This window comes from Pezoporus wallicus, unplaced genomic scaffold (genome assembly GCF_028554395.1).
Source record: "Pezoporus wallicus isolate ANWC-B61680 ecotype Strahan unplaced genomic scaffold, APGP_CSIRO_Pwel_v1 contig_8218, whole genome shotgun sequence".
Lineage (NCBI taxonomy): Eukaryota > Metazoa > Chordata > Aves > Psittaciformes > Psittacidae > Pezoporus > Pezoporus wallicus.
Window position 1 is genome coordinate 360,691 of NW_026636063.1, and position 23,689 is coordinate 384,379.

Sequence of the window (23,689 nt, forward strand, 5' to 3'; positions counted from 1 at the left end):
TGTTGCCTTAGAAAAATTAATTTTTTTCTTTAGCATTGCTCACAAAGAGGAGACAAGGAGTTGGCAGGGCTGTCTGCTTATGATGCAATTGGCCTGTGCTTTGCTACCAAAGATAAAACATAGATCTAACTTTCTAAGCAAAGACAAGTATCAGATGTTCTTTTTGCAAGCTGCCATATTTCATTCAATGGAAGGTAACTTTCAGCCATCCACTTGGATTTATCCAGCTTAGATCAAGAAATCCACGCAGTGGCGTTTAGTATATTGTCAGAGACACTGGGGTTATAATCTGAAGCTAAAGCTTGGCTAAGTGTTCCTTTGCTTGTCCTTCTGGTTTGCACGCATCTATAAAACCAGTATTGGTTAGGCAGGTCAAATGTATGTGCCAGCAAATTTCTCAGTTACGTAAGGTAAGCTCTGTGCTATTATCATTTGCTTTCATCACAGCAAGAATGATGGCAAGCAGACTAATGTAAACAGATCGGTTTGCTTGGATTATTGAAAACAGTGACATTTTGTGTTCTTGTTTATCTGGGAGACTACTTAATGGTCTAGTTGTTTACCCTTTTTTCTTCTTAGCTTTTTAGACTTTGATATTTCCATGTTTGAAAGAATATAAAAAAAATATGCTTGAAGCAGATTGTACTGAAAATTTCAAAAGCCTCTATGTCTCTGTCCCATGTTAAAGAACAAGATGCTTGCAGTGATGGGGGCTGTCGTGTTTACAATTTAAACATTTGAAGGACACGTAGTGCTAGTGTTCAGTTAAAGTTTCTGTGAAACCGTGACCTTTAATCTGATGTTAAAATTATATATATACACTTTATTAAGAAAAATATTTGATATTAATTCTAGAATGCAGCAGTCCTACCCCAGGCCCTGGAAAAGAATGGGAAGAATATGTACAGATTCGCTCGCTTGTAGAGAAAATTCGCAAAAAACAAAAAGGTAAATGTGAAACACTGTATAAGGGTGACTCAGAGTACTGATTAACCTAAAGAATTGTCTGCTGACAGCTAAAAGGAATATTTTTTTGTTGCTGTTATTACATAAGTATTATAGAATCATAGAATAGTTACGGTTGGAAAGCACCTTAAGATCACCTAGTTCCAACCCCCCTGCCGTGGGCAGGGACACCTCACACTAAACCATGTCATCCAAGGCTCTGTCCAGCCTGGCCTTGAACACTGCCAGGGATGGAGCATTCACAACTTCCCTGGGCAACCCATTCCAATGCCTCACCACCCTAACAGGAAAGAATTCCTTCCTTATATCCAATCTAAACTTCCCCTGTTTAAGTTTTAACCTGTTACCCCTTGTCCTGTCACTACAGTCCCTAATGAAGAGTCCCTCCCCAGCATCCCTATAGGCCCCCTTCAGATACTGGAAGGCTGCTATGAGGTCTCCACGCAGCCTTCTCTTCTCCAGCCTGAACAGCCCCAACTTTCTCAGCCTGTCTTCATACGGGAGGTGCTCCAGTCCCCTGATCATCCTCGTGGCCCTCCTCTGCACTTGTTCCAACAGTTCCATGTCTTTTTTATGTTGAGGACACCAGAACTGCACACAATACTCCAGGTGAGGTTTCATGAGAGCAGAGTAGAGGGGCAGGATCACCTCCTTCGACCTGCTGGTCATGATCCTTTTGATGCAGCCCAGGATACGGTTGAAACAAGCTGGTCCCAGTCTTTGCTGAAGATCTCAAACTATTTCACAAAGACTGATTACTTCAAACCGACACTACTTCCGTGAAAGATGGGAAGTTAATTAAGCACACCTTGAGGACTGGGTAAGAGAAACCGCAGACTGAGTATGTGAAGGAATGGATTACTACCGCAGCAGGGCCATTATCTGAGCATCGTTGCCTTGGCCCCCTTCTCTCAGCGAGGCGGAGAAGGCTTTTGCAGAGATTCAGACCTCAAATGGACTGAACTGCCTTCTGAAGGCAGTCATCTCTCTATTCAGGCCTCAGACTGCCTGAATTTAGCACCCCACTGTTTGTGAGATTCAGCCTGGGCTTAAGTGCTCCAAAGGGGACAGCTCCGTAATCATCAGCTCCAAACCTAAAAGGGACAAATAAAGCTGGAACCTGTCAGGACTTGGCTCCTTCAGAGGAAAAAAAAACAGCCCATCAACAAAACACAATTATCAGACTAAAGGGGACTAGTCTGGACAGCCAATAACTGATAACCCCCAAACTGTGTTTTGCTTTTAGCAATGTGGCTCTAAACACTTTGCTACAGACATAAAGAGGTTACTGATGGGGGAAGGCAAGCAGGACTCTGCCTTTCCCTGCTCCCACAGAGCACTCTCCTGTTCAACATGTACTCTGTGGCACAGCATCAAAAGCCTACCGTTACTTTAAAAAAAAAAAAAGAAGAGGGACTGAGGTTCCCAAGTCTAAAAATCAGATTCAAACCTTTGGAAGCACTACTCCTCGAACTGCACTAATCCAAGCAGTTACACATGCCAGCATTCTGAATTAAATTTCATGATTATTTTAATATGAACACTAGTAGATATGAAAAGCGTTTCAGCAATTCAACATGATGACATTACATTTCAGCAATTCAACATGATGACATTAAAGCATGGCAATATAAATACTGTTTAAATGCACAAAGTAAAGACATCAGCTAATAAATCTGCTATAAATCAAGTACATAATTAAAGAAATACCTATGGTGCCACAGTTAATATGGAGTTTTATTGCCAATTTTTGTAACTTTTAAGGTATGCTTATTTTTCAGACTAGAATAGTTTTCTTCTAACATGTTCAGCAACAACTGTTGTTGATACTCTATTTTCATATTAGTTTTGGTTTTATTTGGAGATACAGTCTAAAAAAATGCTTTTATTATGATTTTACTAAAAATAACCTCTTTTATGGCTGGGAAATAACTTTTAACCTTGGAATGAATGGTCTGCTCTGGACATACCTGAAGTCCTGACACAATTCTTTCTTCTCTGGTATTTATACAGTGATGACAAAAAAGCCAGACTGCGATTAAATTGGAGTTTGAGTGGTTCATGTATTTGTTTGATAAAGCAAGTACTTAGAGGCATGAAATGCCCTTTCACACCTGTTTTTAAGGTATTCTGGCTAATGCATAAAAATCTTTATGAAAGTAATTTTAAGACTCTGAAGATCAGGTACTGGCAGAGGGCCCATGGAGGAATAGATAGTACCGTTTGAGTGACTGTATCCTGTAGCTGTGTAAAGATGAACTTGGTAAATAGTTTTGTTGTCCCATGGCTTCTGTAAGTGTATGGCACATGTCCATGTTTTTATGATGCAATACATTTGTGAAATGTAATTTGGGTTAACAAGAAGAAAGTTAGCATTGGGGTTGGCCTGTTTATCTTCTGCACCAGAAAGGTTGAACCATCCATGGGCAAAATGGTTGCTGGCAGAGGTGTAAAATTAGTATAACAGTGTTATGTTAACAAAGCATTTATTTTTTTCCCTTGAAAGATGCAAAACCTAGTAACCACAACACTGCTGACATACAAATATCTTTTAATGTAACACTTTTACAGACATAATTTGGATATTATGGTCTCTTTCAAAACCATTTTTTAACAGAACATAGTAATGTATACTACACATGCACAGTTTTCTAGCTTAAAATAAAGGCTTTAAACAATTAGCAAAGGAAATATAAATTGCTGTTGGATATTGAGATGTACAAATGCGTATATATTGCCTAAAGTGTGATAATTCCTGCTTTTCTTAAATAGACCACTGGCTTGCAGAACATGGACTAAAATGAACTTGATTATACAAAACTTTAAAGGTGAAAACTGAGTATTTTGACTTTCTAAAATTTTTTCTTGACTCATTAGCAAAATCTTAAAGCTATTTTTCCAATGCAGATTTTCATCAGTATAGCTATATCTGGTTCAGTACAGAAATAAATTGTCCCCCAGTTTGTAATTGGTGCTTGTACTTTAAAGGAGCTGTTCTTTTTAGTTTGGTAAAATGTGTTATGTATCAGACCACGCCATATATGAGGAACAGAGGTGTATATATATGAACATATATATATGAATTCATATATGAATATATGAATTTCAGAGATGCCTACAGAATGGTTCCAAATACAAGATGGAGGTTAAAGACCTCCAGTAGCCTTATTTAGTATTTGCTTTTCAACCCTTATCAAGTAGGAAATGTTGGAAATCAAAAGAGCAAAGTCCTGGACAGTATGAACACCAATAAAGTTCTGTGGAAGCTATGCAATTAGTCTTACAAGGTTTGTAAGGCTTTAATTCTGGATATATTCCACAGAAAACAGCAAACTGAAGGGAGCATGAAATAAAGCAGAAATGGCTGCTTTTTTTTTTTAAAAAAAAAGACCAAAACACAGCATCACATTTTCATTGCATTCAAAAAACCCTTTATCAATGTTGAGTTTTTATACTGCATCATCAAAGACTACAGTTTTAGGTGCTGCTTGCACTTCTAACTGCAAATTTGATTTGTCCCGGGGCTTGAAATCCATGATTTGGAGAGGGAGGAAAATTTCAAATATCCTAATACTTCTTTTCTAAAATCCCTTTAATCTAAAGATGTATTTATCACCTGTGCTTAACCAAAATATCTTTGGAGGTAAGCAACTCGATGATGACATTTTCATAGAATCACAGAATGGTTTGGATTGGAAAGGACCTTAAGATCATCTGGTTCCAACCCCCTTGCCATGGGCAGGTACAATTTCACTAGACCAGCTTGCTTAAGGCCCTGTCCAGCCTGGCCATCAACACTGCCAGAGATGGGACATTCACTTGGGCAACTTGTTCTGGTGTCTCACCACCCTCAGTAAAGAATTTACTCCTTATATCTAACCTACATCTCTCCTGCTCAGCTTTCTCACTCGTAACATGGCCTGAGCATCTGAGGCGCATTTGGACACTTTTAACATGATCAGACATGAGTTTGGGTTGAAGAAAACACAAATTACAAAAGGAACTGGTTGAGCATAGCCAGGTTCATAGGTTCAAATCAGATGATGGAAAAGGGGAAAACAGAAAATGAATGAGGCTTGTGATTTCACAGCTGGATCATGTTTCTGTTGGAGAAGCAAAGCAAAAACAAATTGGACAAGCTCTGTGTTGTTGGTACGATGATCAATCCTAAGTTGTTTCAGTAAATCCATATGCTACAGGAAAAAGCTAACTGCCTTGTATGTGAGAGTAGAAGCTTGGGATCTGCTTATTTTAATTTCCAGTGATGAATTAATGAAATTGCAGCTGACTCTCAAATTCCTCCTTGTGTCTGTATTAACATGTGGTGGTGATTGCATTTATCATCAGTATTAAGCTGGGAAATAGTTTTGCTCAGCTTATTTAAAAGGGAAAGTGGAGGGAGGCTTCACATTTCATCACAGCTCAGTTTAAGTGGTCATGTTTTTAAGATGACTGATAGGCCAATTTAACAGTTTTAAGATTTCAGCAGTTTAAGTTTGTGAAAATTGGGTATGACATTTGTATGCTGTTGAGTAACACTTAACAAAGGCCACTCCTGACTCAGCTACTTCAGAGTAGAACTGCTGTGGGGTAGCAGGTTGCTTTACATGTGCGTTTATATTGAACTTCTTTATCTTTCCAGATCTCCTTTCTGCATTTTTTTTTAATAACTTGTGTTTGTAGGTTTGTCTGTTGTCTTTGATGGAAAAAGAGATGACTATTTCCCTGAACTGATAAAGTGGGCAACTGAAAACGGAGCATCCACAGAGGGTTTTGAAATAGCTAACTTTGAAGAGGAGGGGTTCGGTTTGAAAGCAACAAGAGAGATAAAGGTAAGCATGTGAATATTTGACTTAGATTAGAAAATCGTGTTTGGAATGTAGCTGAAGAGTTCTGAAACACTCGCTATCTTCTCTCCCACCTTTTAAATGCTTATGCAACTGCTGTTCTGATATGCTGTCCAATCTGTGTGCTTGAAATAAATTTATTGATAAAATTGAGTATTGTTTTTTGACTATTGGATAGTAATGTGCATTTTTAATCGGCCATTTTTTTCTCTCTGTTGCCTATATTCTGTACCTAATCACCAGAATACTCTACCTCATTGATGAATCCTTGTCTTCCATATTTGTTAAAAACTTAGTCTCTTTTCTTCTTTCATGTCCCTTCTTTTAAAGCACTGATGTTTTTGCCTCAGAAAGAGGTATTTGCAGTACTTAATTTCCAGAAAAAAAACTGAAAACCCCAAATTAAAAAAACAAACCAAAAAACAACCCCAAACAAATTACCTGATAATTGTAAAGAATATCTTTTGATCATCAGGTAAGGAATATAGACACACACAGCCAACTAACTGTTAAAAGATAAGCATTTAAGATTGCCTCTTTTCATTTGCCGTTTTACAAAGGGGAAACAGGTTTGAGGAACAGTCAGCTGCTGTAGAAAGAATATTAGAAAACAAGAGTATTATATTGATTTTAGGGCTTTAACAGCAAGTAGTTAATAAGGCTAGTGCTACTGGTTGATAAAAATCTGAAGAGTAGTTTTAAAATAAGAATGGGCAATGTGAAAAACCTCTACTGGGAGAAAATATTTGATCACGTAGTTAATAGCAATATAATCTGGTATCTTTGAGGTTGTGTGGGCAATCTGCATGTTAGCAGTTCCAAACTGAAGCACTTTATTTTGTAATCTAAGGCTTTGTTTAAAGCTTTCTGTAATGCAGACTGAATCATTTGGTTACCACAATGTAAAACATAGCGTTTGCTTAATTTGCGGTGGAAGAGAAGGAAGAACTTCGATTCAAAATAATTTTGATTAAAAAAAAAAGGGGGGAGGGGGAACAACCAAACTTTAGTTAAAGATGATGGTAGATTTGAGACACTAGGGCGTATCATTAGAAATTCTAACTGACCCTCTGCTTTTTTTGCTTTTCTGTAGGCTGAAGAGTTGTTTCTGTGGGTTCCTAGAAAACTGTTGATGACAGTTGAGTCAGCTAAAAATTCAGTATTAGGTAAGAACTTAAAAAAGTCCCTAAGCAAGAAGTTGATCTGTATGGGATCATTCAGTAGGAGAAATTCATTTTTAGCTGATCTCCTTTATTACAGGACTTGCTTATCATGCCAGCTGTAAGGTTTAGAATACCTAGAAGCTTGAAGTGTCAGTGAAAAGAATTTAATTTTCCCTTTGTTTCTGCCTGAGTGCACTAGTATATGTGACATTTATTGTGTCAAATAACTTGCAGCATAATGCAATATGGGTAGCTAAATATTTTAGAAACCTGAAAAAGCTGTGGGTTTTTTGTTGTTGTTTTGTTGTCTGTTTGTTGTTTTTTCCTTAATCCTTGCATGTTATCTCATCATGTTCATTTAAAGTAAATCTACAGTGCTAGTTTCCATAGGCAATTAACTTAGTGCATCATCTTTCTGGGTTAATTCAGGATCCCTGTATTCTCAAGACCGAATTCTTCAAGCCATGGGCAATATAACATTGGCATTCCATCTTCTTTGTGAGCGAGCCAACCCCAACTCTTTCTGGCTGCCCTACATCCAGACACTTCCCAGTGAATATGACACTCCTCTCTATTTTGAAGAAGATGAAGTGCAGTATCTTCAGTCAACTCAGGCCATACATGATGTTTTTAGCCAATATAAAAATACAGCTCGACAGTATGCGTATTTCTACAGAGTTATCCAGGTAAGCATCTTAAATGTAATATACAGTATCTGTTGTTTTCATGATGATGACTGAGGAAGGTGTGAAAACAGTGATGCTAAATAATAGAGCAAGTGCATTGCTTTTAAAGGTTTGAATCATTAAAGCAATTTCCTGCTGTTTTCTGAACTGCTGTTAAAATTTCACAGATCAGTAGGCTTATGAATATGTAAGAATGTATTTAGTTGGTTGAGAGGGGTGATTACTGCCTTTTGTTTGGCTTTGGGTGAGGCTTCATCTGGAATATTGTACAATCGTGGGCCCAGCAGTACAAGAGACATGTTGACAAACTGGAATGAGATCAGAGGAGGGCTATTAAGATGTCATTTGCTTCAGCCCTTTATCCATACAAGGAGAGACTAAGGGAGCTGGATTTGTTTATTTTGAGGAAAATGATAAGGGATGATCCAATTGTTGTTTTCAACTTCCTACTAATAGCCAGTCTCCAGAAGTTTGCCTGTGGGAAGTCAGGTTAGGTGACCTGCAGACAGCTACAACCTATGCTTCTATGACTTGTCGTAAAATGCGTAGTCCACAGTAAACGAAGTAAAACTGTAATTATTATTGACATAGAATAAAACCATTACATATGTTGTATTTCCAGCGACCATGGATTAACTCTTATTTTCTATTCTGTTTAACATAATTATTTTGGTTGCTTTCAAATAAAAACAGAAGCCCATCTGGTAACTGTTTGAGTGTGGGGAGGCTTGAGATGGGTGAACTTTTCGTCATGTTCTGAATAAATGAGTTAAATTTAGTTTCTCAGAACTGTTACTCTGATGTCTAGAGATAATGGATGTTGTAAGTGAATGGTGATGTAGTGTTGTCAAGGTAGTGCTTAATGTCCAAGCATCCAAAGCTTTTTGTGTCACAACCTGTGTAGAATGTGTATGACTCTACTTGAATTTCCACAGTTGTGTGATCTACACGCACTTTTTTTTTTGGCCTTAGGAGACATCAGAAGACAAAACAATTCTATTCCCTTTAATGTTATCAGAGTTCCAAAGCTTTGCTATTACCTGTTTTAAGTCCACAAAATTTAAAGTTATTTTGCATAGCTATTTGGTGTTTGAAGAAGTTAATATATTTCAGATACAGTGTCAATTTATCAAGTATAAGGAGTGGCGGGATACATTGTGAAAACCAAAGTTACGAAAATAGTGGGTGAAAACCACAAAAGATGCACTTCATTTTGAGGCAGGGACTATGGTGCAAACAATGGGTTTGATATTGGGAAGGAATAAAATTCTTCCTTCCAGGTGTCACAATTCAGGAAACGATGGTTTAGCTAATCTCTTTTCTTGCCATGTATTACTCTAGTTTGCCAGTCCACACTTGACCTTTTCACTTAATTTCTCGACGTATAATGTCTCAGCAAACAGGACTCCTAAATTTTTTATTGTTTTCAAAGAGTTATTAGCAGAGTATTGTGTAACATTATCCAGTTCATCCAACTGCCATTCATGCTCTTGCATATACTTGATCAGACAGCTAAGCTATCACTATGACTAGTTCCATCATTTTCATTGACTAATCCTGCACTAGTAATATTATGTGAGAGGTTATGTGGTCACAACATTAGTTAAAAAAAAAATTAAAAAAAATACAATTTTACAGAGAAATGGGATCTGGAATAAAGCTCTGAGTTTTGGCTGCCATGTGTCCAGTGTTTCAGAACCACTTCTCAGTGATGGCTTAATATATGAAGACTGATATCAAAGTGATGCAAACACAGCTGAAGAATGTATATAAAATGCAGTGGTGTAACATGAGTTGAAGCACGAGATACCTGTTATATGAAAAGCAGCTTAAATGTTTGACAAAACATTTTTGTTATGAAAGTAACAGTTTGATATAACAAATAACAAATCTGTATTTGTTACAACAAATAAGAAATCTCAAATCTGCTATGCAAGTAAGTGGTTTCATGTGGCATGTACTCACTGTTTCTCCTGTTGTCTCTCGAACTCAGTCAAAGATCATTTGTACAGCACTTAAGCTAATGGGGTCCAAGTAATGCCTCACTAAAAATTAAGTTATATTCTGCATCGAAGTCCACACAAAGAAAATAATGTACATGAAATTACTTTAGGAGCAGACTTTCTTTAGAACCCTGGTGATAGTGATCTGTTCTGCTTGGTAACAAGCTTTTAATACTCTGCATTATATTTTTTGCATTTACAGTTCTATGGAAGCTGATATGGCAGCTCATAGAAGAAAACTTCTCAGTCTGGTATTGTTGAGACTGATTCAGTTCAGTTTGATCTGCAGCAGTGGGAAACCTTTGTGGAAATAGTGTTCAAATAAATGACTACATTCTCTTTGAGCATATTAGTATACTCAAGAAAGTGATTAGTACTGTACTGTTGCCTTTTATATAAACTGTTAAAATACAGGTTCTGGTCACATATGGTCAGAAATCAAGACCATATTTTTTTTTGTTCTCCTGACAAATTCTTTTTATTACTTGTTTTGTGTTCTTCTACAATACGGCTGTTGTTTCATGTTGAACATGAGCATGAAGGTGGATAGAGTAGGAGTAATATGCTTTTATTTACTTGTTCTTTGGAGAATGGGTGGTAATAAATATTAGGCAAATTGTAGGTTTGTTCTGGTTGTTTGGTGCCATGCACTGCCACATAACCACAATTTCATCTGAATGTTTCTTTAGTACTATTCAGTAAATGTCACATTAGGAAGATAGATAATTTCAGCTGTCTCCAGGAGTGCCAAGTGAATGTGCTGGGTACCTATTATTAATGCTTTTGATGAAAACTCTGGGAAAAGTTTTTTAAAAACATTTTAATTTCTGTTTCTGCTCTCAAAAATACGAACATCTAATTTATAAATAGTGGAGGAAAAAAAAAGGGGGGGGGGGGGGGGGGAAGCGTCTTCCCTAAAACAAAGTACCATTTTTCATTGCTCAGAAAAGCATAAATGATTTTTGGTATCATCTTGCATGCACTTATTATGTGAACAAAGTTGACCCACAAAATACTAAGGGTAATTCATGAGCATGTAGAAAAGGGAAGGAGAGGTGGTAAGAGAAAAATTCATCATATAAATGGAAAAAAAGCAAAGCAAAACCACTTTACTATGAAAGGCAGTATCCTCTGTAAACTTTATGAAAGTGAATGTTAGTTTTTGTGTACCATAATTTCATTTGCTACTACTGCTGCTTTAGCATAAGTGTTCTAATGAAATCTGTCCTGTGTGAGCTGGATTTTGATACTGCTTCAGGTATGCAGACTAATATTTTTTTTTAAATTTGCAAATCTGCTTTTTGTAACAAAAATCTTACGTAGTACATAAATCTTCAATATATTTACTTTCTTAGTAGCTATAAATCTTCTAGATATTTATTTTCTTGATAGCTATTCTACTGCAGAAAGTAAAACTAGTAGCATTGTGACATAAAACTTGTTTTGATATTTGGAGGCAGTGAAAAAGGTAATATTTTGTGCAGGCAAAATATTTTAATTCCTTTACAGTATTTTTAGTCTGCAAAATGTTTCTAGTGGCTGGGGGAACAAATATTTTCTTCAAATGCTTCATTTTCCTTCCATACAGGATTGCCAGACTGTTAATAAAATAATTTGGCTTGTGATAGGTGTGCAGTTTTAAACATTGTTTGACAAGCGCTGGTCGGTTGAATTTCCCTGGCTTCTCTGTAAGGCTGGTTTTCTCAGAATGCTGCTGTGCTAATTCTTTCTCCAAGTGCTTAGTCTGGATACAGATGAAGAATTGGCAGTTTTATGAGTTTCACAGCTGTTGCAATCTAAACCCTAGTCTGGTTTGAGAAGCAGAAACAGGTGGGATATTCAGTAGACAAAAATAAACCCGTGAGTATGTTAGCCAGGTTCTACAACCCTCACTGACACCTTTCTAAACATATGTGATTTGAAACTAAAAAATAGTTAGAAGTTCTTACAGATGGACTTTAAAGGCATATATGGCCTCTGCATTGCTACCAAAGTACAGTGAATGGTCAAGAGTACTTTGATTGCAGCAGATGCGTAGTTTGCAAAGTGTTCCGAAGCTTGTTCCAAAGCGAAATTTGTAAACTGCAGGGTTATCTCTTCCCCTGGAAGGTGTGTGTGTGTGACTTCTTTTAGCATTTGTGGGTCCTGCATGTCTACTGAAGGGTGAAGAAACACCAAATACTTAATATTTGGTTGGTTTTTTTTGTACACTGACATGTGGTAAAATAGGCACAAGAGGGAGCCATATAGTTTACAGACATTCGCAGTAAGATTACATTCCTAAAGAAAATACAGGGAAGTTTGAACCTTTTTTAAAATAATATGCAGTGGTCTTCATGTTTGACTTTCAGTTGTATCTGCATGCCTGTTTGTAGTCTATTACAGAGAAGTTTTTGTAAATCAAAACAAAGACATAAAGACAAGGAGTGCTCTTAGACAATGTGGAAGTGCCCAAACTCTATTCACATTTTTGATACTTTGGGTCTGAAGCAGTGTTTTATCTTTTCCCCAGGTGTAGTAAAGGCTGTTATAATCTGTGTTATTAAATGACAATTTTATGATAGTTTTAGTTAACTTTTAAAATCCTTGAAAATAGTAAGTCTGAAACCAGCAGAGCCCATCAGCTAGCCATAGCTTTTGCCATGGTAGCCAGTATCCAGTGGAATTCTGTGTGTAAGTAGTGTCTTTATGTAGCTGCCTCTCATGCACTGGAAGAAGGATCAGTTTGCAGGACTGTCCAGGATGGCAATTTGACATTGCTTTAGACAGTGCTTTCAGCCTGTAGTCTCTAGACCACTGTGGGACTGCAGATTTTTCTGAAGGGCACCAGCAAGCTAGCCATCTGTAAAAACAAACAAAAAAAACCCAATGAAAACAATATAGGTGACTCTGTAGTGGGTATCTGCTATAGGCTGTCTCATCAGGAGGAAGGAAAGAGTGGATGAAGCCTTCTGCATACAGCTAGAAATAGCCTCATGTTTGCAGGCCCTGGTCCTCATGGATGGACTTCAACCATCCCAGTATCTGTTAAAGAGAAAACACAGCAGGGTATAAGCAATCCAGGGGCTTCGTGGAAAGCACTTCTTGCATCTTGCTGACCCAAGCAATAGAGAAGCCAATGAGGAGAGTGGCTAGTCACATTCATGGACCTCATACTTGCAAACAAGGAAAGTTTTGTTGGGGATCTTAAAGTCAAAGACAGCTCAGCTGCAGTAACCACGAGATGGTGGGGTTCAGGAGCGTGAAAGGAAGAAGCAGAGCAAAAAGCAAGATCACAGTGCTGAACTTCAGGAGAGCAGTATTGGTGTCTTTGTGGAGCTGCTTGGAAAAGTAACATGGGATAAGGCTCTGGAGGAAAGAGGGACCCAAGAAAGAAAACCCAGTTAATATTGAAGGACTGTGTCCTTCATATTCAAGAGCAGTGAATCCATGAGCAGGAAGTCAGGCAAAAATACCAGACCTGCATGGATTAACAAGGAGCTCCTGGCAAAACTTAAGATACCAAAAGGAAGCATACAGAGGGTGGAAGCACGGACAGGCAACATGGGAGGAATATGGAAATATTGTCCAACTATCCAGGGATGAGATTAGGAAAGCAAAAGCTCAGCAGGAATTAAACCTGGCAAGGATTGTGAAAGGCAGCCAAAATGGCTTCAGTAAGTACATGGATGACAGAAAGGATGTCTATGGGAAATATGAGCCTTCTGTTGAATAGGGCAAGGGACCTGATGACACAGAATATGGGGAGAAAGCTGAGGTACCGAATGGCACCTTTGTCTCAATCTTTACTGGCAAGAGCAGCCTTCAGGAGTCCCAGTTCCTGGACACCAGGAAATAGGGCTGGAGCAAGGAAAATATACCCTTAGTGGAAGAGGATCGGGTCAGGGAATGCTTAAGCAAACCAGACATAAGGCAAGTCCATGGGCCCTGATGGAATGCACCCACAAGTGCTGGGAGAGCTGTCTGATGTTATTGTGAGGTGACTCATATGCCTGAGGGATGGGATGCCAACCCGAGGGACTTGGACAAGCTTGAGGAGTGGGCCCATGTGGACCTCCTGAGATTCAACAAGGCCAAGTGCCAAGGTCCTGCACCTGGGTCACTCAGTCCCTAGGATCAAGACAGGTTGGGGGATGAAGGTATTGAGAGCAGCCCTTTGGAGGACTTGGTGGTACTGATGAATGAAATGCTGTACGTGAGCTGCCAGTGTGAGCTCACAGCCCAGAAAGCCAGTCCTGGGCTGCATCAAAAGAAGCATGGCCAGCAGCTCAAGGGAGGTGATTCTGCCCCTCCACTACACTCTGGTGAGACCCCACCTGGATTACAGCGTCCAGCTCTCAGCACAGGAAAGACATGGACCTGTTGGAGCAGGTCCAGAGATGGGCCACAAAGATGATCAGAGGGCTGGAGCAACTCTGCTATGAAGACAGGCTGAGAGAGTTGGGGTTGTTCAGCATGGAGAAAAGAAGGCTATGAAGAGACCTTATTGTGGCCTCTCAGTACTTAAAGGAGGCTTACAAGAAAGATGGGGACAAACTTTTTAGCAGGGCTTGTTGCAATACAAGGAGTAATGGTTTTAAATTAAAAGGGTAGATTTAGATAGATAAAGAAATATTTTTATGATGAGGGTGGTGAGACATTGAAACAGGTTGCCCATCCCTGGAAACATTCATGGTCAGGTGGGACAGGGCTCTGAGCAACGTGATGTAGTTGAGTATGCCCATACTTGCTGCCAGGGGGGCTGGATTAGCTTAGCTTTAAATGTCCCTTCCAACCCAAACCGTTCTATGAATCTGACACTTGGTGATCTTTGAGTGATCATGGTGACTGGGAGGGATGCCTGAGGACTGGAGGAGAGCAAATGCCACCCCTGTCTTCAGGAAGAAGGACCCAGGGGACTACAAGCCCATCATCCTCATTCAGCCCCTTGGGAGGTGCCATCCAGGGACCTTGACAGGCTGGATAAATGGGCTGAGAGTTGAAGAAGTTCAGCAAGAAGTAGAAAGTCCTGCACTTGAGGAGGAAGAGTGTTGCAAGCAGGTCAAGGAAGGTGATCCTTCCCCTCTGCTCAGCACTGGTGAGGCCACACTCAGAGCACTGTGTCCAGTGCTGGGCTCCCCAGTACACAAGACAGGCCAGTAAGAATTTTAGAACTAAAACAAATGGAGAAAGCATAGACACCTGTTTATGTAACATTTTAGCAAGGAAATTGGGTTTTCTTTGACTCAGTTTTATGTTTCCTTGCAAAATTAATGAGCAAATACTTGCAAATGCTTTCTTTGCCTTCTGTTAAGCTACTGTTACTCAAGAAAGCAGAAGCTGCCCCATGAATCACACTTTTTTTAAATAGAATCTTATTTGGTAGAAGTCATTAATACTTTCAGATACTATCTGTCATCTGGTTTGTATCCAGTATTCCATAGGAGCACTCATACCGGTTTTCTGACTACTGCATACTGACATCTGGACAGCGCTTCTGAAAGTGTTATTGTAGACCCATTGTGAATACAGTCCTTGCAGGAATCTATCCAGAGATGTTTTGATCTGTTTGTGTGCACTATTGGACAGAGAACTTCATTTCCTGGAGGCTGTAATCCCTTTTGATCAGATACTAAATTTGATTTATTATTCATATAAAATTTGACTAATTGATTTAGTGTGAATGAAATTCTAAAATCCAGTTATTAGCTGTTGGGCACTGGAATATCATTTTAGCTAGGACATTTTTAGCACATGAAGTTCTAGATCTCAAAATAATGTTATAGCATCTTTAAAATCTGGTATCACATTTGACTTGTCAATATTGGGTATATTAGGTGAGATTTCACGTCTCTAGCTTAATTTTGACACCAGTTTTTGAAGTTGTGATGATACTTTCAATATGACTTATGCTGCTCTTTCGTTATTTTTCTGTTCTGTTTCTAATCTATCCTATTCCAATAAGCATATGATTTTCCAGGTCAGCGTGAAGTACAGCGTCTGGTGTCTCTCTGTACTTGGCTTTAAGATACCACCATTTAACTTCCATGTGCTAAATAACGTTGGAGTTGAATGCAGAGAACTATACTGCCTTTTAAAACACTCTAAGATATTCAAATGTTTGGAAGCTGTTTATTATTTTTAAGTTGACCTAATAGAGAATATTTTAATGCTTCTAAGGAGTTCAACCAATACGCAATCAAAAGCAAATGTATTTGGAAGCAGATTACAGTTTTGATCATGTATCAGGTAGGTCCTTGGGGTTCTCACTTCCCCCACACACACTTGATTTATACTTAATTGGCATGCCAGTCAAATAGCCTTTTCCAGAAGTTATGTCAGTGGCACTCTAAAAAACAGGATAGATGTCACAGTTGTAATCCCTATAAAATCTTTCCCTTTTGTTCCCTTGTCTACTATACATGTCACCTTAAGGAGGGATTTAAAATTCCATTGATTGGGCAGTTACAAAGGTGTAATAGTGTTGCTATTTGATTTGCTTTGTCTGAATTTCAACACCTGAGTTGTTCTGCTTGATCAATAATGAATCAATAGGCGGTTAATAATGGAACATATTTATGCTTTTCTGTGTTCTTCCTCTCTGTGCAGGCCAAAATATTGTATTAATCTGTTTTGCTGGCAGCAAACTCAAGATTGACTGTATGCTTGTACCACTTAGTGTTAGTGTAAGGTGGTTTAGATTTTGCAAACATGTGCCAAATTTCTAATTTTTATGTCGGTTCTGATGTATCCCACCCCCAGCTATGACTACAGTATTGGCAGGTCCTTGGGCTTCATTGGGCCATTCCTGTGGCTGCCCCTTTCCATTGCAGAAGCAGCTACAGGCTTCGCCGGGTTGCGTCTGGCCATCTCAGACAAATGAAGAGCTCAAGTTCTTGTGTGAGTAGGAGGTCTGCTGCCTTCTTCCCCTGTTCCTTCCTTGCCTTCCACAGGAACACATTGACAGCTCTGGGCTTTCAGCCAGCCGGACACAGGAGGAGGTGTTTGGCTGTTCGGGCAGCATTTGCTCCACAAACAGCTGTTCCCTATCTCCTCCAAGGAAAAGGTGGCAGGCCATATGGAGGTATCCTGTGGTCCAGATTCAGCCGATGGGCGCCAGTTGGACCATGCTGGCCTATATCAGAATACAGGCATGTCCTACTTGATGTCTTCTATTTCTTACAGTCAAAATGTTTTAAAGTTGGAGGACAGATGGATAAAACATGTCTTTCTTTCTGGATATAGATGTTATCTTTATTCGGACATTTCATTGTTAAGATCTCCTAGTCAGTAGGTTTTAATTTATTTTATATATTGAGTGGTTAGGATTCTGTTTTACCAGCATAAATGCCCTCTTTCCTCTGGAGTAGCAGAGATGCACTTCAAAACGTATATGCCAGTGCTAAACAAAATCTTTTTCTGCACAGTTTAAACTCCATTTGGGAGGAATAATATGTTCTGTTGTTAGTATTATGGGCTTTTAAAGCATTTTTTTTGGAAGATGGAGTTCTCTACCACTCTCCTGGTTGAGAATGCAGATAAGCATCTGTTTTTACAGGCAATAGAGTGGAGAGGGGGTTTTGTTTGCTCATCTGTTGGTTGCTTTTATTTTTATTTTTTAACTGAGTTGCACTCTCTGGGGCAGTTGAGTTTATCCCCAGAGATGCTGTCTGTGTCTTTTGTGGAAGTGAGTGCCTCAGCAGACATCAGGAGATCATCACACATTTACAAGTATACTTTCTCATATAAAGTTTGGACTTACTGTGCAGATTTAATATTCTTCCTGATATAACGGTAGTTACAAATGTTCCATAAATTTAAAATATGATAACAGGCTGATGTTTCTTAGAATGGAATACTCCAAGGATGTATTCTTTAAGCACTGCAAAATTATACAGGGGACTTGTCTTTGTTAAAATTAGTAATTTAACTAAATTACAAAGTGGATTATCCTCTTCAGTCAGACCCAATGCTAATACTCCACACAGTAGGAGATTGATATGTTGCTAAGTTTATTTTCTTCTACTATGGTTTGAATGCGAGTTGAAGAGTAAGTGGTAAGTTTTTAGGATGTGTGGGTACTATAGTCTTAGTACATCTGGTTCCAGAGCTTACTATGCCCCCGTGTGCCATGCTGGTTGTGCAGCGCCATACCTTGGTTTTAAGATGATCATGATCCAAGCTTCCACCTCAGTGGCTTCTGATGTGATCTGTAACCTTGAGTAGTTGATTCACAGGTAACAAGATTTTGGCCATACTACATAATATTAATGCTTGTTAGCAAACTCTTTGGATGTGGACTGGTTGTGAATAGGAAATGTTGTCCCTATCCTTTTAAAGCAGCTCACTTCAGGCTTTCCATCGCAGCATTTTATTTGTGATTTAATGAACTAGTAGTAGAATTGTGGGATGAATTTGTGCATGAACATAGTGCACGTGTTGCACTGAACAAAATGAACAGCTTAAACCTTGTACCTCAGGAGGAGACTAAAGGCTAAGTGACATCTTATGGTATACAGGCATAGACCTTTGTGAGGAAGCCTTTTTCTGTAGCTGTCTTAGTGTACCTTACTGTATCTTACTGTGCGAATGAAGCATTGCAGACTGAACCTATGAGTCTAAGGCTCAACATGAATATTAAAGTCATATTTTATTAGGAGATTTGCCATGCAAGAAAATGGACGTAGTGTGTCTTTCTGTTAACATGACTGGGGACAGGAGGGAGGGTGGTATAATGATGACAGAACATGTCCAGTCTTAGGCCAGATTGCCCTCCCACTTCATCCCATCACCCCCTTGTGGAGCTACATTCAGAGCTAAGTGATTTTGTGAAAGGATAGGAAAAGGTATAGACAAATTTGTGTCATATCTGAGTACCTTCTTTTCTGGGAAAATATAGTATTTTAGAATTTTGTATGTTAGGAAGTTTCTGTAATGGTGTGAGCAAGAAATACATGTTAAGAAGTCCATTACTGTCGTGCCTCTGTTTGGTAAAGGAAATGCCACAGGATTGTAGGCAGGGTACTCATTTGCAGCTGGTTCAAAATGACTGTGTACTCTATCATCCAAATGGTAACGTCCACTTTGCATGTAAAGTGGGTTTTCAGTCCTTCAGACTCCCAAGTTAGTAGTTGATGACATGGCTTGAGTTGTCTGTTATGCCACTGCTGTCGCATTAACTAAAAACAATTTTTGCAGGTAGATGGTACAGAAAAAGGGACTGTGCAGTTAAATTCCACTGCCCCAGGAGGAGTCATTCCACTCTGCTTCTGCTACATGAATCCCCTAATAGCCTGGAATAGTACTTTCTTGTGTATATTGGCAGAAAGTAAATAAAAATTGTTGACATAAAGAAAGCAAGAATGTTATTTAGATTTAATAAGTTTCAATCCTGTGGCACCTTTTTAATTGTAAGATTTGTTCTATTAGGTTTTGCAAAGTAGGATGATCTTTCTTCCCTTAGAAAAGTCATATAACAGCGCAAGTTTGTGGACCTAATTCTTAGCGCTTCATGAATTAGGCTGTTTGAAAATTCCAAAGCGTTCTTCTGTAGTTATAATCTGTTATTACAAAGTAAAATAATCTTGCCTTTTTTTCCTGTGAGTGAACTGACTTTACCTCATTAGCTTATGCATCTTATATCCAATGAATAAAGTGAATTCTTGTATCCTGATAGATCACTAGGATCCTCCACTCTAAATTCTTTATTTTACTTAGCTTTAGGGCAGTTAAAGCCTCAGCAGCTCCACAGAGAGGCGTTTCTCTTCAAGGCTGCTGCTTCAAAGGATTTCCAAAGCAGGGAAAGGGACAGTAACCAGCAAATGCTGACAGATCTTCCTGCTTCTGGCCCTGAAAGTGTGTGTGTTGTGTGTGTTTGTTTTTTTGTACACCTACACATTGGCCTGAAACCAAGTAACATCCAGCAAGGCTCATAACAAAATCTCCCAATGTTAATGAGTATGCTGGAAAGAGGGGAGAATCCACATAGAAGGGGAGGAAAAAGTTGTTTGGTCAAAAAGAACAAACCCTTAGGCTTGAAGTTCAAAGGAATAAAAGTTAATAAGGTATAAGCTTAAACTGGTTTTGGCTTTCACTGGCTTTAACCCCCATACCCTTAGTGTTTTGGGGACTGGAAGGGGAATGGACTGATGACTTCAGTGTAATCTCAGCACTTGGTTTGATGCTTTCCTGAGTTAGAAATGGAGCTGTCACTACTTCAGTGGTACACAAGAGGGAGGTTTTTGAGAATATTGAAATCTGATTTAGTAATACCGATATAGAGATTGCCTTGGACTTGTGAGTACTTGAGATATGCTTCACAGAAATCCAACAGGCTTTTGTCTAGAAACTCAGGAAACCAACAAAACCAAGGATTTTATTGTTGGCATTTTTAGTTATGTATTGCAGTGGAATAGTAGATGGCTCTGATGGTCAGCTTCTCTCAGCTGAGATAGCATCTTTAAACCTAATTTCTTTTCTTACCCAGAGTATACAAGGGCTAATGGCACAATGGAATATACTGGCCAAAATGACTCCACACCAAAATACATCAGTTCTTTTCAAGGCATGTGGTAGCCCAGATATGAACACAAATTTAACACTGTGTAATCCTGTACACTAATTTTAACTTTTACTCAAGACATTGCATTGCATGTTACAGTAATAGGACTTGTGCTTTGCATCACTTGGTAAATGAGCAAATATTATTTAATTTTAGTGGAAATTCCTCATCAAATTAGGAGCTCTGATAAATGAGCTTTTGCGTTTTGTGACTGAATGAGGTTACTGCCTCTAATAGTCTGGCCACTCTTTTACAGAAGGTTAATGCCCTCACAAGCTGAATTGCAGAAGTAAAGGTTATGATGGTTTCTCAGCTGGAAAGTCACCCACCCTTTCCACACTGAAACCTTGATGCTATCCAAAGAAAATCAAGCACTTTTCAGAAGTGGAGGAGTCCTCTAGCATCTACTTTATAAGACTTGAGAATCATTAGCTTGTGATGTCCATCCAAAGATGTGATGGGGAGAGATTATTAGCCCAAAGGCCCCTATGGGGCATCAGGAGTTGTGCTTTCTTGTGAGACATTAAATGTGAGATACAAACTCCTGGATATTACTGCTTCCCAGAAAAATGTCTGAAAGTGTCTTTTCCTTGTTTTCTTCCCTCCCCCTGGCTCCCACTCCCCCCTTTTTCTCTGGTTGCCATACTGAGTAACTGGCTTCTAGTCTGATAGTGTTTTAGGTGACTAGAATAACAGTCTGTCTCTTTCCGCAGTGGCTGCAGACAATCTGGCAGCAATCACTGTTACTTTTTAATATTTCTGGTTATTTTGAGATATCCTCCAAATGTCTCAAAGAAGGCTTGGAACGTTGAAAGGGAAGAAGCATTTTTTATTTTTATTTTTTTTTTTAGGAAAAGCAGCATCAGGAGGAAAATGAAATTCAGCGTGCCACTATTTGTTTTTGCAGTGGTCGTCACCCTGATTGCCGGCTCTGACAATATTTTCACAGAAAGGGTAACGAAATAGATGGTATTTGTTCTTTATAATAACTCTTTCAATAGAATGTCAGGACCTGCATCTAAATGAATATATTCACATTTTCATGTTCCCATTTCTTATTTAAAGCTTCCCCTCCCAACTTTTTGAAACTACTTCATAAAGACTTGGTAAGTTAAAATTAGGGTTCATGCAGTGGAGAATGTCACATTTCAAAGCTAATCTGTAGAGACCTAGCTGTGTGAACCTATAAAAGCTAGATCTGATTTTTTCTATGTATTAAGTGTTTGTTTAGTTTAAATATGTCTGTATCTTTTTTGATCAACCCAAGCAATTTGCATGCTGTGCAGCAGTCATCTTCTATACTTTATTAAATATCTGTCAATTATAAATATCAAGGTTTTACATTAATGTCAAGATAGTACATCAAAAATTCATGGAATATGTGACTTTTTTCAAGGGTATTTAATACTTAATGCATTTGTGTCATTTTTCTTTCTAGATTTATTGACAGGTTTTATTAAGTGTTTGTTAGGGAGATTTCATTTTTACCAAGGGACTATAAAGAGAAGCTGCATGCTAAGTCAATTTTTTAATCAGAATATTGTTCTTTTTTGTGTGTCTTCAGATTGTTGTAATCTGTAGGGCTTTTAAAATTACATAGTAAAATATTGCAAGTCAGAAATCTAACATGGTCAAATATGCTGATACATCTTAACTTTAAAATAACTATGAAATATTGTACTGTGGAATGTTATAAATATGGTGATTACCTACACTGGAATTTAATTCTGCTTTGTGCCTTTTAAGACCTTGTATTTTGTCCTTTGTTGTAATTTACTACTAGGTTTTTGTGAATGGTGTCTGGACAGTCTCCATATAGGGGCAGTAGTCCCCAAGTTTTACAGATACACAAATGGGGGGTACAGAGTGTTTGGCATCCAGAATCTTTGCCCATGGGATGTGCATTCAAGTTGACTCGTGAGAGAGGGATTACTTACGTCAAATGAACAATTAACCTCACTGCGATCTGCTGATGTAATACAGAATTTCTCAGGGAGAGGACAATGGCAATATGTATGTATGTATCATGCTTCCTATATAGGTATTTGTTCCAAGTTAGGGCTGAGCATGTTGTCCAGCGCTCCCCACATAGTAGGGACTGCGCACAGGCAATGTGTTTGTTCTGTAAAAACTGCTTTTACACTGTTACAGTCTCTGTAATGCCTTCATACTGCTAGTGCTGTATCACAGTAGTAATTACTGCCGTTTGGAAGATGATTTGTTCCGTGGAAAGCTGCAGTTTGGGAAGAGGGAGGAGAGCAGCAAAGGGCAGAGAAGGGCAGGGGCTGTCTCTGTGCGTACTTGCGGGTCTTTCTCTTGCCGTAAATTTGCCGGAGCCTCGGTTCGAACCGAGGCAGCAGCGTTCATTTACCCGGCTGTCCAGAGCCGGGATTTCCCGATGCTGGAATAGTACCTCGGGCCGCTGCTCAGGAGCTTCGGTTCAGTTCTGCGTTTGGTGCCGCTCAGAGCCTGCGGAACGGCTGTCGGCGGGGCCGGTGGCCCGCGCTGCTCCGCTGGCGCTAGGGGTTGCGCGGCGGCACCGGCAGGTGGCAGTGACGGTCCGCGCGGGCGGCGTGTGGCCGCCGCCCCTCGGCAGCGGCGCCCCATGGCACCGGGTGTCCGCGCTCGGGCGGGCAGTGTGCTCTGGGGAGGGCAGGAGGGGGCGCGGTGTTGGAAGCGGTGATGCGAAGCGAAGCAAGACTTCCTCCCGCGCAAGTTGAGCGCGTGGTCTGCTAAGAAGGAGGGGGATTGCTGAGGGAGCCTGGCTTCTCCGCTCGTGTGAAAGATCTGCTTCAGGTGCTGACTGAGAGTCCGACTTACCCCAGCCAACAGTAACAGATGAAAACGTTATCGTGGTTTTAAACTCACAGGCTTACATGTCTCACTGTCGGTGTTGACTCCCTGCTTAGCTCATCCCACTACTGTGAAATAGATTAATAATACCAGCAGTAGAAGTTGAAATTAAGTTGTCATAAAGGAATAATACAGGGTTGTGTTTGCTTCCAAGAATTACTCTTTCCAGTTGAAGGCTGAGTTGCTGACTTCATTTCTGGAATCGAGTCTGGACTGCTGTACTGCAGGGAAGCCACCTCCTGGGATGTGTTGGCTTGGGGTTCAGTTCTGGTTCTGGATGGAATGCGTTGGTGAGAAGAAATGACTGTAAAATGTGTACAGTTAAACTCGAGGGGATTTGTTATGCAATGACCAGAAATAGCTTCGATATGAATGAAAATCATAGGGAAAGGTAGAGTGTTTTAAAAAGGGAGTAAAAAGGAAGAATGTAAGGGAAGGGACAGGAGGCGCTGGAGCTGTAACTTCTGCCAGGTTTCAGAGAAACGCCATCCAAAGGGTTAACCGGGGGGGGGGGGGGGGCGCTGAGGGGAAAACAGGCACCTGGGACCTCACACCCAATTGGCAGTCTTTTGTAATATATAATTTGCCTAGAATTGCTCACTGAGCACAAGCTTTTGTTTTCTAATTGATT

At 39.5% G+C, this 23,689-nt stretch overlaps 1 protein-coding gene across 2 annotated transcripts in view; it reads left to right on the plus strand.

Annotated features, from left to right (window-relative positions):
* SETD3 (SET domain containing 3, actin N3(tau)-histidine methyltransferase) overlaps positions 1-23,689 on the plus strand; it is a 60,462-nt gene that overhangs the window by 20,640 nt on the left and 16,133 nt on the right. For both annotated transcript variants that reach the window (XM_057398976.1, XM_057398977.1), the window contains 4 exons: positions 856-948; positions 5,650-5,798; positions 6,907-6,979; positions 7,406-7,662. In XM_057398976.1, coding sequence (XP_057254959.1) covers positions 856-948; positions 5,650-5,798; positions 6,907-6,979; positions 7,406-7,662 — 572 coding nt within the window. The remainder of the gene's footprint in view (positions 1-855; positions 949-5,649; positions 5,799-6,906; positions 6,980-7,405; positions 7,663-23,689) is intronic.